General features: G+C 31.2%; 2 protein-coding genes across 6 annotated transcripts in view; one reads left to right on the top strand and one right to left on the bottom strand.

Annotated features, from left to right (window-relative positions):
* The first annotated feature begins 602 nt into the window (after positions 1-602).
* LOC138934468 (cilia- and flagella-associated protein 44) lies at positions 603-12,907 on the top strand. Of its 5 annotated transcripts, none has more exons than XM_070298230.1 (26): positions 603-939; positions 1,047-1,209; positions 1,347-1,486; positions 1,600-1,894; positions 1,956-2,100; positions 2,318-2,514; positions 2,815-3,054; positions 3,374-3,555; positions 3,670-3,808; positions 3,886-4,159; positions 4,291-4,528; positions 4,624-4,894; positions 5,042-5,208; positions 5,294-5,512; positions 5,635-5,769; positions 5,845-6,067; positions 6,158-6,346; positions 6,470-6,667; positions 6,768-7,295; positions 7,381-7,552; positions 7,656-7,945; positions 8,015-8,211; positions 8,844-9,058; positions 9,638-9,780; positions 9,861-10,033; positions 11,718-12,907. In XM_070298230.1, the coding sequence occupies exons 1-25, from the start codon at positions 773-775 to the stop codon at positions 10,029-10,031; spliced, it is 5,298 nt and encodes a 1,765-aa protein (XP_070154331.1). In that variant the 5' UTR covers positions 603-772; the 3' UTR covers positions 10,032-10,033; positions 11,718-12,907. The 5 variants fall into 5 exon arrangements, with proteins under 5 accessions (XP_070154331.1, XP_070154333.1, XP_070154332.1 ...); XM_070298232.1 differs by lacking the exon at positions 11,718-12,907 and adding an exon at positions 11,181-11,565; XM_070298231.1 differs by lacking the exon at positions 11,718-12,907 and adding an exon at positions 10,677-11,040.
* Positions 10,888-15,103, bottom strand: part of Hecw (Hecw ubiquitin protein ligase) — a 4,347-nt gene continuing 131 nt past the window's right edge. Inside the window, 8 exon segments of the mRNA XM_070299047.1 lie at positions 10,888-11,794; positions 11,949-12,908; positions 13,011-13,211; positions 13,392-13,729; positions 13,845-14,374; positions 14,491-14,607; positions 14,610-14,685; positions 14,848-15,075. Coding sequence (XP_070155148.1) covers positions 11,683-11,794; positions 11,949-12,908; positions 13,011-13,211; positions 13,392-13,729; positions 13,845-14,374; positions 14,491-14,607; positions 14,610-14,685; positions 14,848-15,075 — 2,562 coding nt within the window. The 3' untranslated portion in view covers positions 10,888-11,682.

The raw sequence follows: 15,103 nt of genomic DNA, 5'->3' as shown, positions 1-15,103 counted from the left end.
TAGTATGTGGTAAAGTATATCGATGTAAACTAGGCCATTGGTGAGTAGTGTTCCGAGTTCCGAGTCACATCGAAATTGTTGGTATTTCATGATGCTAGTAATTTTTAATAACTTTTAATAACTTTTAAGCCTTGTGTCTACTAGAATTACTAGAAATACTAGAACTCAATCCGAGTTCTCGGCCGAGAAATATGTAGCCAATCAATTTGCAGCTTTTACGAAAAAGCGGTAATTTTATTGGCTACACGTTTCTCGGACCGAGTTTTAATGCGGCGTCTACAATAGAGATTTTAAGCCCTAAGTGAGAAGAATACTCGACTGTGATTGGTCAATTTCTTAAAGCTTAGGGCTTAAAATCTCTATTGGAGACGCCGCATTACATCGTGGAGATACAAGGCTTTCGAGAAACAAAAATTTAAAAAATTATTTTTTTCGATTTTTGAAAATTAAATAACACTTAGATTATTAAGTTGTTATTCTGAAAAATTGGAAATATTTGAATTAGGAAAAGTAATGTATCTTTTTTTCCGATGTATTGTACATTTGATATATTGAATAAACAGTTATGTGTGTGTATCTATGGTAACTATTATTGTAATTTATAAACTATGTGTTATACAATACACAACAAAGTGTGTATATATAGCAAGCGCGTCGAATTTTTTTTTATAAAAGTGTTCTTTTGTCAAATTTTTTCTTCGAGCAAAGTTTATCGTAAGATTTTAACGCGACCAAGAAGACTAACAACATAAGGAAACAATAAAACGGTAAAATGCAAGAAGATAAGTCGCAAGAGCGTCAATTTGAATTTCGCAATAAAGAAAATCAGGAAGCAGGAAAAGGAGAAAATGAAGAGTACATCTACAATTCAAACGAATATATATCCAAAGCAAAACGTGTAAAAAATGGAACAGTACCTATGAATATCTTGGAGTTTCAGTATCCTTTTATATATAGTGATTATATGTAGTGATTATACTTTTTTTTCTTTTTAAATCACGATGACAAATATACAATATGAAAAAAAATTTCTTACATAACTTAAGTCATTCATTTTCATACGACTGTCAGAGATACTTTAATCTTTGCGTGGCAGAACCAAACATTATTATCTTTATTTCCGGTAACATTCTACATTTCTGGAATATTTCAACAAACAAGCTGTGGTTTAGAAGAGGATATACTGGCGACGGAATTGGACATGTGACAGTATTTTTTACATTTATATATTACTTATTTTGAAAAAAAATTGAAAATGAGAGATAGCTTTAGAGCAAAATGCTGATTTATTATAATTAGTGAAATAAAAAAAAATATATTTTTTCCATAATATTTTGTCTGTTTAGAAAAATCCTGTATTTGATCACATTGCTGTTGGTGAAAATGGTATTAAACCTCCAATAATAATCTATAAGTGGCCTTCAATGGATATTGTGACAATCTTATATAATGGCACATTGAAATCCTATTCTCATTTAGCATATAGGTATCTCACACAGATCTAATACATAAAATCATATCTATTATATATAGATGCATAATTCTATATATTATCATGTATGTGTTCAATGTGTTATATGTTTTATATATATTTTACAGTGCAGATGGTTTATTATTAGTATCACAAGGGGGAGATCCTGATTATACAATCACTCTTTGGAATTGGCAAAAGTCTAAAATTGCATTGAAATGCAAATCATACAATCGGGATGTTTATAATATTACAATATCTTCATCGTTACCTGGATATTTGGTGACCAGTGGTTCGGGACATATAAAATTTTGGAAAATCTCTGAAACATTTACCGGACTTAAATTGAAAGGCGAAATTGGTAGATTTGGTCAGACAGAGATATCTGACATTATCGGCGTATATATCATGCCAGATGGAAAAGTGAGTATTGTTTAAATGCATCTGGAGCTTTTCGATTTATTTAAAGCTATATCTTTCTCAGGTTGTATCAGGCTGTGAATGGGGAAACATCTTACTATGGGAAGAAGGTCTAATTACTCTTGAAATATGCAAGAAAAATCGACAATCATGTCACACTAAGGCAATTACACAATTTGAGTATATAAATGGAGAGCTTATATCAGTTGGTAAAAATATTTCTTATAATTATGTAGCAACACTCTCTCAATTCTTTTTCCATAAATTGTAATGAGACAAGTTTATTAAGAATATATTAAAATGTGATTTCTATCCAAGAGCTTAAGGTCTTCCAATCTTTCAATCTACGCGCGCGTGCATGTGTGTGTATATGATTTTGAATAAGAATTTCTATTGAAATGAATGGATATTATGGACGGATTGTAGGTATGGATGGATGGATTAGAATTTGGTTTTATGAAACGATAGATCAAGCGGATTCTCGTACTGGAGAACGTTTTCTAGAAATTCAACCTATTTATGAACATCATGTCAGTGAAGATAATGAAGCTAATAATTCGATGCTTATGTGCATACGTAAACAAGAACTAGATAATCCAGAAAGTATGCTCTGGTATGTTCAGGTGAGACTGCGTTCCATTTGGGACTCGCAATATTTAAATCGTTCTTCGCTCGACGCTCGCGACATTGTAATGCATGCTAAATATAATTCGTATCAAATAAAACAGCACGAACGTCGATCTGAGTGTTGCGAGTTCCATGTAGAATACATCCTGAATAATAGGTTTTCATTATAATGTCAAATATTGAAGAGTATTGTGGGAGATTTTAGTAAATTTAATAATACAAGCTTTTAAGAAAAAGAAATATTAACAAAATATTAATGCAATTTCTGTAAACATGTAATGCCTATTTTTTTCTAGGATGGAAATGGTGGGATTTGGTTAATAGATTTACATACTCCAAAAGCAGAATTACCGCGGAAAATATTTACATGCCATGCGGGAGCTATAGCCGATATGGATTATGCGACATGGGGTCCCTTTATAGTTACATTGGGTAAAGCTGGACAGCTGCATATTTATAATTATACAGAAAAAAAGTTAATTTTGGTGCATAACTTTAATGATATTGGCAGTCAAATCATCTGGTTTTCATGCCAGGTAAGAATTAGCCTTAGTAATTTATTGATTTATTTATTTCCAATATTTTAATATACATATAATCGAGTACCCCATATACGTGCGTGCGCGCACTCATATACACACACAATCACAATCTCTATTATATACACAACAATACGAAAAATGGAAAAGTCAGCTGACCTTTTGACTATTTCTTATCACCCAATTTTACCAATGTGATAAAAATTTCATAAAATCTTATTTTCTAGAATTTAAATTTTTTATATATGCATATATCTAACTGCCTATATATAAAGTTATGTATACATGCATAAAATTCTTTTCATATATTTATAAGATTGAAGCAACAGGATCGACACTCGCATGCGCTTTTGAGAGTGGTGTTATTCGTATAATAGTTGTAGCGATATCAACGGCTAATGCCATTAACAATATACGAGGAGACTATGTTAGACTGATCCAAGTTATAAAACCGCACAAAATGGCAATAACTACAATGTCTTTAAATCCATCGTGCAGGTATACCGAAAGCGCGTTCTTACATAACGAGCAATATTTACGACATATTTTCTAGTAATATACACATATTTTATTAAAATTATAGTTGTAAATTTCTATGTAAGATTATTTCAGTTTACTGGTAACTGGTAGTGAAGACTCAACTATATTTAGCTTTACCATTATAGTAACTAATACTTACCCTGTCATTACGCCAGTTGGTTTCATCAAAGTACCTTCGGGGGTCACATGCCTTGCATGGAAACCACAATGTGTAAATAATATGTTACCTAATTATTTTTCTTTCATCGATATTTGCACGATCGCTCTTAATTAAATATGATTTTGTAGGAAACGACAATATTAATTGGATGTTCACAAGGAGATTGTGTAGAAGTTACATTACCAAACACACCTCAATCATATACCATTGCTTCATATGAACTTGTTCAATGTCGATTAAAAACATTTAAATTTTATTCTGTGAAATCTGCTATTCGAAACGAATTAATACGTTTAAATCGAGAGAAAGGAAAGAAAGAAAAAATAGCGAAAAAACGTGAAGAAATAGCGCGATTAATTGTGGAAAGTCCCGAAATGGAAATTAACGAAGAAGCGTTTTTTAGTAATTTTATTATTTATAACTTATCTGAAGTAATAGTGTATTTTTTAATTAAATTTTGTTGTCATCTAAGATATGGTATTAATGAGGATTATTAAGATTATGGAAATAAAACAATGTGATAAAAATTACAGTAAATATGGAAGAAGAAGAGTCACTGCCAGAAATATATATACCCAAAATCCCGAACATGGTATTGATAGCACAATATATTAGTCAATACGTTATTTGGTTGTTAATGGCAGGATTTGACGCGGGATATATATACGAATATCCAAGTCCGCAAGTTAGTAAAACTATTGTGGAGAAACCTATTAAAAGCACCATGATATATGATGCAGATGACGTAGAAATACGAAGCTGTCTATTTTAGTAAGAATAAGTAAAATTAATTATTGTGTATATATTATGGAAAAGATAATTTTACACAGCAAATAATTGTCTGTTATTTTTTATGTTATTGCTAGCAAGAAAAGAAAGTACTTATTTTTGGGAATGGAACATGGGCAAATACGGATCTGTAAATTGAAACCTGAAAACTATACAGATTTATCAGATTATTGGATACTTTCGATGCATGATAATTTTAATGGTTATATTCCAAAAATTATTCTCAGTCATAACCAGAAGATGTTATTTACATGTGGATACGATGGGAATTTATTCTCTTATGAAATAAACGATGATACACCATCTGAATCAATCGAGTTTGAAATAATCAAAGGAACTTTATCTTTGGTGAGGATTTGTTATATTTTATTTCTTATTTGTTATATTTTAAACCATTATTATGTGTGAATTCATTGTGTGGCATGCATTTCTTATTTTACTTGGACTCATAACATGACGGAAAAATAATTCATGATATGTTCTACAATAATATAGCCGTACATTAGTATTGAAGATATCGAAGACGCCGATCATGCGAGCTTAGAAGAGATGATTCAACAGACCGAACATGACAGGATTGCGACTGTAGCAAAACAGAGTAAACATTATACCTTGCAGATGTTATCTAAATTAAGTGAAGAATATAGCAACATTATGGAGAGGTTCAAGTTACATTAAATGTAGAAATAATTGTCGAATGTGATGCTAAGTAAGAAGATGGTGTATCCACATTTTTATATATTTTAGGAATAATGCTCTACCCAAGTCTCATAGGATAACTCGCGAAGAATTAGAACTGGATCCTAGAATTATAGCTGATTTAAATAAAGAATTGGAAGCAGAAATGATTACAGTACGAGAAAAATTGGCTTTTAAAATAGAAAAAAGTAAACTTGGATTACAAAAGCTTTTGGAATACTTTATTCAGCCTATTACACACTTACCATTTGCCATCTGCAAAATATCGTAAGTAAAAGATATCTTAAAAATATGAACAAATAATCTATTAAATGAAATATGAACAATTAATCTATTAATGATTTATTAAAAATTTATTATTGTTATTAATAATCTATACTGATATATAGGAAACCAGATAATCTAGTGTATTCTCTACGTCAACATATTTTGAATATTGACGTTACTTTACCACATATCAATACAATAAAACATGTACACGCATACACAACACCACTCATCAATACAGGAATAAATGGAAATAGGTAATATGCTTGAATAAGTCTTGAATGCGACTCACACATATATGTAAAATTTACTTTTATCTATTATATGATTAGCGTAACGGATGATAAAATGCAAAATTATGAAGAAAAAGAACGAGAAAAACAAAAAGAAGGAAAAACAGAAGAAGAGATAGATATAACACAAGAGCAATCGGTTGCACTTTTCTTAAATGGTTTAAATTACAAAGACACAGATAGCAGCCTGGGTATTCAATTAAATCAAATGTTAAATAAATATAACTTGAGAAAAACTAGACTTGAGCAACGCGAGAAAGAAGTTAGTAACTATCTCGTAAAATTTTGATGTAACATATACCAAGTTTTTCTTATTTATTATAATTTAATTACAAAATTTTGTTTTATTTAGTGGAAAATTATATATAATGAAAAACCGGATAAATCTATTAATCATATGCATGATATATTCGCCATAGAAGAAGCAAGAAAAACTATTGGCGATTACAAACTGAAAACATCGTCAACTTTTAATTTGCAATCGGAAGAACGAGATACTCTCTTCTCGAAATATAAGCAGCTACTAAAATGTCAGAAAAAGGTTTGTACACAATATTGGCAAATTTAGAAACATTGTTTTTAATTACATATACGATTACTCATTTTATCTATGCAAGAAAGTATATCTGTTTGAAAAAGCTTTTTTATACCTATGCAATTGTAGCTTTATTATTTACAAGAAGCTTTCAACATGAGATTGAAAGCTGTAAGAACAGAGAAAGAACATTTGCTTGTGGAAATTGCACATTTAAAAAAATCTCTCAAACATATACATGCAGAAATACCATTGAAAAGCATAAAATCTTTGCCGGATATTCCTACATTAAATATAAATGTAGAATTTCCCGAGAGAAAAGTGATGGTGTGTATTAATATATTTCATTAATACAAAATAATAAAACTGAAAATTTGAATTTGATAACATATAATATCCTCTGATACACTTTTACATACACATACAGATTGAAAAGTATACAGAATTGAAAGCAGACAGAGCATTGCGACGGTTATCTGTTCTTCCTGAACAGATACCCGTTTGTTCAGATGAGGAATATGAAGTATTACTTTTAGATGAAAAATTTGTGGAACATGCAAATATCTCTAGTGAGCCATTGGCATTATTTTCTGTTTCCGAAAGAAAATTAAAAATTCAATCTGTTGCTCAAGATAATATGATGTCGCTTCATTTAAGTGATGACATCGACAGTCCGTGGGAACGAGAAATGAAAACTTCTCGTATATTATACAAAATATATAAACAAGATTGTATATTAAAATATGCATTAACTAGTTGCGAAAATTTAGACAAGGAATTGAACAAATTAGAATACGATAGATTGGATATTGTTGCAGACAATGTCAATATCAATTTATTTTTATTAACACTTCGTCAAGAATACATTATTTTAAGAGAGTACGAAACAAGAGAAAGTATATTGCGTGATCAAGTTAACTGTAAACTGGAAGAGGTTGCAACGATAAGGCAAAAAGTTGACGAATTTTATCATCCAACAACAATCATATGTATGTATAAAAAAAGATGTAACTCATATATAATAATATTGATATTTTCAGATTCAAATAATCACTGATAAAGTTGATGTTAAAATTAAGGAAATTACAAAATTACGTAATCAAATAAAAAATATGCTTCTCGAGTACATGAGTAGGATAAATGATAACAAATTTCGTAATTTTCTGTGTAGAATATTTAAAAAGAAATACAAAGAATCGAAGGAAGAGGATGGTAATAAAAGCATTTTAGAGAATGCCTCAGAGCACTATTCGTTCACCTAAATTTCAAAAAAGTTTCACCATCATATTTCAAAAATTATTTACTATTATTTTAGAAACCACCACGACAACAACTGAAACGAGTTCAGATGAAACGAATAGTATCGACACTAGGGAATTTGAGTTAGCTTATTTCGATGAAAACACATGTCCTCCAGGATGCGATAAAAAATTATATGACTTGGCATTTTCGATGAGAGAAAAACGATACTCATGCGAACATCAAATCAAAGATGCACAACAAACTGTAGAGATTTTTCATAAAGAAATTCAAATTCAGACAAAGAAACTAAAACTTATAGAGAGTAGTTTAAAGAAAAATGAGGAGGATTTAAACATGTTTATGGTATTTTTCACATTTGATGTCTATCTATCTATTATAATGCCATTTGCATAATTACATTCTGTCTAATAGCTCGAAAAACAAAAAAAATTAAATAATGTGGATGTCACAGTAATAATGAAATTGCATCAGTTGCAATATTTTGAAGAATATGAGATTCCACTCAAATTGCATGATTGCGTTCTATTCGATAAAAATAGATTGGCTAAATTATATGCGAGAATACAAGAGTTGCACGAGGAGACACTTGAATTGCACGTCAAACATAAGTAAATACATTTATCGTATATATATATATATACAAGGTGGGGCATTTATATATATCTAAAAAATAAAGCAAGATAGAAAGATAGAAAGAAATGTTTCAGACAAAAGTTGTTCGGTTCTAAGGGGGTCATAAGATGGTACCATCAGTTTGACTTTGGATGGAGACGCTTCGGAGATTTCAATGTCAATCTTATTTTATTTTCTTTACACCAATTGATGTCTCTCATTTTTTGAGCTTAAAATATTAAGATAACATTATTGCAAAATAAATAATTTTATGAGATATTTCATAGTTTATGTAAAATTATGTCGAAGTAAAGTAATAAAATAAAGTATAAAATATCTCGTAAACTATTAAACTTTTGGTCATCACAGAATATTGTAAGGAATCGATTTATGTAAAAAAATTGGAGTATTTCCATTTAAAAAAACAAGATTGACATTGAAATCTCCGAAGCACCTCCACCCAAGATCAAACTAATGGCACCATCTTATGATCCCCTTAGAACCGAACAACTTTTGTCTGAAACATTTCTTTCTATCTTGCTTTATTTTTTAGATATTTAGATGTCTCAATATAAATGCCCCACCCTGTATATATAGTTTACATTATAATCGATTATATATGTTGTAGACGCGCTCGAATGCACCTCCAGAGAATAAAAGTTGATTGTAATCATATGCGTGTTAATAATAATAATTTGAAAAATGAAATAAAGTTAAAGATAATAAATAAATTTGGTCAAAACATATCGTTGAATAAATTATATGAAACAATACTTCGTCGAATGGTATATGATATTAAAGCCAACTTGAATGAAACAATGTATTTTACCAAACGAATCAAACGTAAGTTATATATATATATATATATGTATATATTATAATCTATTTTTTAAATTCTTGTATATACATATATATTCAAAGTTGGGAAGTAATGTGTTACCTGTAACAGAAAAAGTAACTTCGTTACATTTTTCCGTAACAAGTGAATGAATTTAACAGTTAGTTTTATCGTTAGTTTTTTCAAATTTACTTGGTAAAATTTTCATAAAGGAACATATTGATAAGAGTGTTGGAATGCAGCATTACATGAAAACTATACTGGAAATTTTTTTTGGTATCTTGTTTCTCTGTACTTTGTAAGATGAGTAGCACATATAAAACAATGTTTAAAAATGTTTAATGTTTAGTGTAAATTTTTAGTGTCTAATTTGATCATGTATTAAAAAAAAATTGTATATAAAGTTTGTATTATATATATAAAAAAGTAACGAAAATTATAACAACTCATTACTTTTTGAATAACAGTAACGGTAACGAATTACTTTTTAAAATCGGTAACAAGTAACAGTAACGAGTTACTTTTATAAAGTAACGTTTCCAACTCTGTATATTTTGCATTGTATTTTACATTTTTTTAAACAGATGTCAAAGAAAGCTATGCAGGAGAATTAGTTATACTTAACAAGCTGATTCGGGAACATACGCAAAAGTTAAGCTTTTTAACAATTTTAGTGGAAGAACAATCAAAGCTGCAGAAATTATCAAAGCAACATATTATGTCAGATGTATATAAACTCCACATACATTTATATTCCTTAAATATTTATCTTTCACATATTTTTCAATATCATTGCGCTGTTTGCAGGAGGAAATGCTGCAGTTGGAAGAAAAATATAAAAATGACATAGTCAAGTTGAAGAAAATTCTTGAAAATCAAACGAGGCAGAAATATCTATTTCAGAATGATATTAAAAATCTTAAGTTAAAAATAAAATCACAATTCAATCCAATTGAAGGAAAGGATGCCCAGAAATAAAGGTAATGATAATCAAAAAAATTTTCGTTTACACACACACACACACAACACACACACGCGCGCGCGCGCATACATATATAGTACAAAATAATTGAGTAAAAATAGACTTATTAATTAAGGCTTATTTGTTGAAAACATTATTGTTTCTCTGTTACATTTTATTTATTAATATATAACAACTATATGACAGCTGTACAAATACATTTGTTTGATACATGTGTATATGTGCGTGTGTGTATATTTATATATGTATATCGATCTAATAATAAATAATAATATATTTGCTTAGTAAAAGTTATTGTAATAAGTCTATAATTCTCGTGTACGTATTATGATATAACTTAATGTCTATTTCACTATGTGCAAAAGTTGTCAAAGAATCTATACAATATCTTGCACTTAAGCAAAAAGAAGAAATAAGATAAAAGTGCTTCTTTTTAATAAACTTTTTAAAACAGCCAGCTTGCACAGATGTGATATTTATATTTTGCATATACATTTACTCCATAAACTCTTTTAACTCTTATGACTAACAAGAATTCTCGGAATGTTAAAATATATTAAAAGGCTGCACATAAAATTTTACTTCGTGGACTAGAGAGAAACAGGTGATAGTCATATAATTGAAAATTGTCCCAACAATAGCATACTCGGATCTCGATGCACATACTACATATACAAAATGGTGATAACAGAGATAAGGACAAGTACAGCCTTGGAACGAAATTGAGATTTATTTATTAATGTATGATATGAAACTCGATTAACAAAGCTATAAATAACATCGATGTACTATTATAATCTTTAATATTATATCCATCGAGATCCGCGCGACTGTAAACAAAAACAATAATAATTATAATACTAATGATAACAATGATAATATCATGATTAGCATACAGTATTAGTGACGATGTAATAGTAGCAGTAATAGTATGTAAGCAATATTAATAGTCATATTAATAATTAGTATTGATAGTAGTCTCAGCAATAGAGCGATAATAATGGCAACAGCATTACATTTTTTTATATTTATCTAAACTGATTTCTTTAATAGAAATTGCCATAGAAATTCACTTTAAAGAAATATAATCATCTTTAAAATACGTTTATTGTTATTAAAATTAATGTACGATTTATTATCTTTAGTTATATAAATTGAGATGTTTATAAAAAAGAAAGATACTTCAATAAATGCTTATATATGCTTTTAAAAACTGAAAAAGAAAAGAAGAAGGAAGGGATGAGGGAAGAGGGAAGAGAGAGAGAGAAAGAGAGAATTGAATAGAATTTTCTATTCTAATATGACAATAAGTCGGAAGAGGAGAAGATGTTAGATTTGCGAGATCCCAATATGTACTTGACGAACTGCATCAACAAGAGTGCAAACTTCTAGGGGGTTAATAGTAGTCTAAAAAATTGATGAAAGTTTGAAGAGAAAAATGTTTAGTTTTTCCGTTTCATACATAAAATAAATATTATATTATCTGATCGAAAATTCTAATAGAATTAGTATAATGAATTGCACAACTCTTGTAAGCTGTTAGGCCTATATAAAATTCTTTCAGCAGAAAGTGCAAAAGAATGCACATTCTATCAACTGTACAAATTTTTCATAATTATAAATCTAATTCGCGTCATAAAATTATCTTTATTCTATACCAAATGTATTTGTCTCCTCCACAGCCAACAGCAACTTTTCGTATAAAATCTCAGGTGTAGGATAAGGTGGAAGATCCAAGCGATTAAAACATGTATGAGCCCTGAAACAAAGAAAGACAATGCTACTACAAAAGCGATGGCATAAGCAGGGGGAAGGAGAATGTATTTATATTTTTATACATTCAGAGAGAAAAAGTAAGATCTTTAATATAGGGTGATCATCGCTAGCGCGAATTAAAAGAGAATCACGTTTACCTTGGTAAACTGTTTGGCCTGCCCCATTTCTCGATGCAAAATTTCCTCGGTCCTGTGGACCCTCGCAAAGCCGCGAATCCCTCGTAAGGTATACTTGAAGTACCAGTAACAAATTGCAATAATCTTAAACGTTGTTCGTTGGTAAATCGGCTTATGCTGCTCCAGAACCATTCTACTACTGGATGCGCATCATGATAACCACTTCTGTATTCAGTATGCGTTCGCCAATCGTTAAGATCGATTTCAGCAGCACCCGCGATGACCAGCTCCAATTCGCGAGCATCGAAAACGGATACTAAACGTGGATCCACTACTTCGTAAAAACCACGAACTAACGATTCCGTTTGTTCAGCAACGCCACGTTCAAGACGCCAACGTACTACTCTCTCGAGATACTCCTTTTTATTCTTTTCAGTGACCGCGATATTTCTCCCACCTGGTTTCAATTCGCGCTCGGCGACTCGTCCCAAAAGTTCCTCCGTTACTGAAAAGGTTAATTCTAATGGCTCGATACTGATGTCTTTTTCTTTGATCCACATTAGACTTTGATGAAATTCTTGATCTAAACTTTCCAAATCGCTCAAACTCGCCGGTATCCTTAAAAGCGCCTTATAAAACGGTCTCGTGAAGAATGCATCGAGCAGATATTGATGGACTAATGCTAAACCTAAAACTCTGCCAGAAAATCTGAACCAATCGTGATAATTGTCCACAAAAGCTGACATTGGCGAGATTTGCACTGTATAAGTATCGTTGGCTGAATATTCAAACAATCCGTAATAAGGATTGAATAGCTCGCGCGATAAATGAAAGAAAAATTCTCGGGACGGTCCGCCGTAATCCAGCCCTTCTTCGTGATCAAAAATGACTACTAATTTACCTTTTTGCAAATCTTTTTTCGATGCGGCCATTATGCGCGTAAAAGCATCTTCGAGTAAATGTTCTCTCCTGATGTGTAATCTGTATGGATATATATGTCATATGTGAGAAAACTATTCGATAAAATTTCTGAATGTATTCACGAACACATGTATACTTAAGATATGTATGTATGAGACGTACTTTAATTTACCCGGTCCTTGTCCATAACCCTTGCTTTCCAATTTTCGGTAAAATGTTCGAAGCTTTGCTTCAAAGTCTCTTCTGTATGGTGCTGGAGCTCTAGCGGAAGCCCTTGTCAGCCCAGGTGATGCATGCGGGCTGCCAAGTGGAGATCTACCCATACTACCAGGTACATACGACATTATTTCTTGCTCAAACAAACTGCAATAATAATGACGAAATTACACAATACATATCATTAAAAAAAAATATATATATATCTATATATATATATATATATATATATATATATATATATATATATATATATATATATGTATATACATATATGCATATATATTACATAAATAAAAAAGATACATTCGAATATCTGTTTCCTACCTTAGCAATAATGCTAAAGGGACATCGTGGCCCCATCTTTGTAATGCTGCAGTTCCTTCGACTCTTATAGTATTAATCTTTTCACGAAGCGCAATATTCTGTCCTACTGCGGAATGTCTTTCCTTTAGAATATCCATTATATTAGGCTGACGTAGAAAAGCGACTACTTTGTCGTTGTAGGCCACGGGTATGTCGGGAGTAGCAGTTACAGATGCTTGCTGTGGTCTAGGCGGTGGAACTGGAGCTTCATCCAACAACGTACGTGCATGAGCAGCTTCCGTAGGTAACCGTGGATCGATGAAAGATGTAGCTTTTCTAGCGTGACATATGAAAAATCTCTAAAATTAAAAAACGCTTAGTTTTTACCTTCCAATGAGATATGTGTGTGCTGCCTCTCTCTTTCTGTCTTATCGAGAGAATTATATTTTGTGTATAATGTGATGAAAAACTTACTTTACCCGTCCTATCAAGCTTTGATTCGTATCCTCTTGGAAGTTCTTTGCTTGGATCGGCAAAAAAATTAATTAAAGCGACTAAATCTCTATTGTGTTCGTATCTTGGAAAAACTATCGGATCTCTTCTAATTCTGCTGATCATATGTTTTAAACTTGGATTACGATTGTATAGCTCCATAGCGTCTGCATTGGTGTGCAACACGGTAAAAAAGTCGGGCCGTGTTAAAAATAACACTGGCGGTATTGTGGCAATGTCGAATGGTTCGCATTCGCTCCTATCAGTACGAGAATCATTCTGTCGTTCAATACTTTCAAAAGGATTGCTGTTTGAATTGTTAACTTCACGATCAATGTTATCGGGGCGTGAAATAGTTCGCCGTACACTCTGATAACGCCTGTCCAACTGTTGTCTTCGTAGATCACAGCCGGTGTTATGTGTCGTCAAGCTTGGTCTCTGCCACGTCGTGGTACGATTAATATGATCTATGTAAAATACTCGACCGTGACTATCTATTCTGGCTTCCCATGCTAAAATGTACATAAAGATAGATTAGTTAATTAATCAAAATCACGAGAAGAGCAATTTATAAATAGTAATATATTACAGCATTAAAGTATGGAAACTATTATATTAATTGCCTTACATGGAGGCAAAGGTTCTTCTGATGATAAAGATACGTTTGATGTTTGGCATACAGGTAACGGACATAAAGGTTTGGGTCGGTGTGTCGGCGTAGGCGGACATTCCAATTGAGCCAGTGCGAATCTGATCTCTCTCGTTGTCTGTGCGACCTCGGAGAGCTCAATAACGCAATACTCTTTGTAACCGCTGTCCTTAACTAGAGAAAAAATGTTTAATAATTTAAATAATTTAAATAGAAGTATATAATTTTTTATATGTACAAAAGTATATATATATATATATATATATATATATTATATATATATATATATATATATATCTCGAGTATAATAACCGAGTGATATGATAATCTTTTAACCTTAAGATTCGAAGCTTCATCAACATCTACAATCTCAAATCCAAAACAATCCTGAGGGAGTAATGGTTGCCTCTGAGGCCGTTTAGGTAATTCTGGTGCTCCACTCGGTAAAGCATTACTTCTATGTAATGGCCGGTGCGCTGCTCTTGGTGGAAGAGGAGGTGGCATTGGATACAGAGTTTCGTACAAAGATTCAGGAAATGAATGACCACCTGTGCTACGCCATAGCTAGTACTCTGCGTTGATACCACTGCTT

This window comes from Polyergus mexicanus, unplaced genomic scaffold, assembly GCF_030449975.1.
Source record: "Polyergus mexicanus isolate NDT 795.1 unplaced genomic scaffold, iyPolMexi1.0 SCAF_7, whole genome shotgun sequence".
NCBI lineage: Eukaryota > Metazoa > Arthropoda > Insecta > Hymenoptera > Formicidae > Polyergus > Polyergus mexicanus.
The sequence above is the reverse complement of the archived record's forward strand: the minus strand, read 5'-3'. Positions and strand labels throughout refer to the sequence as shown.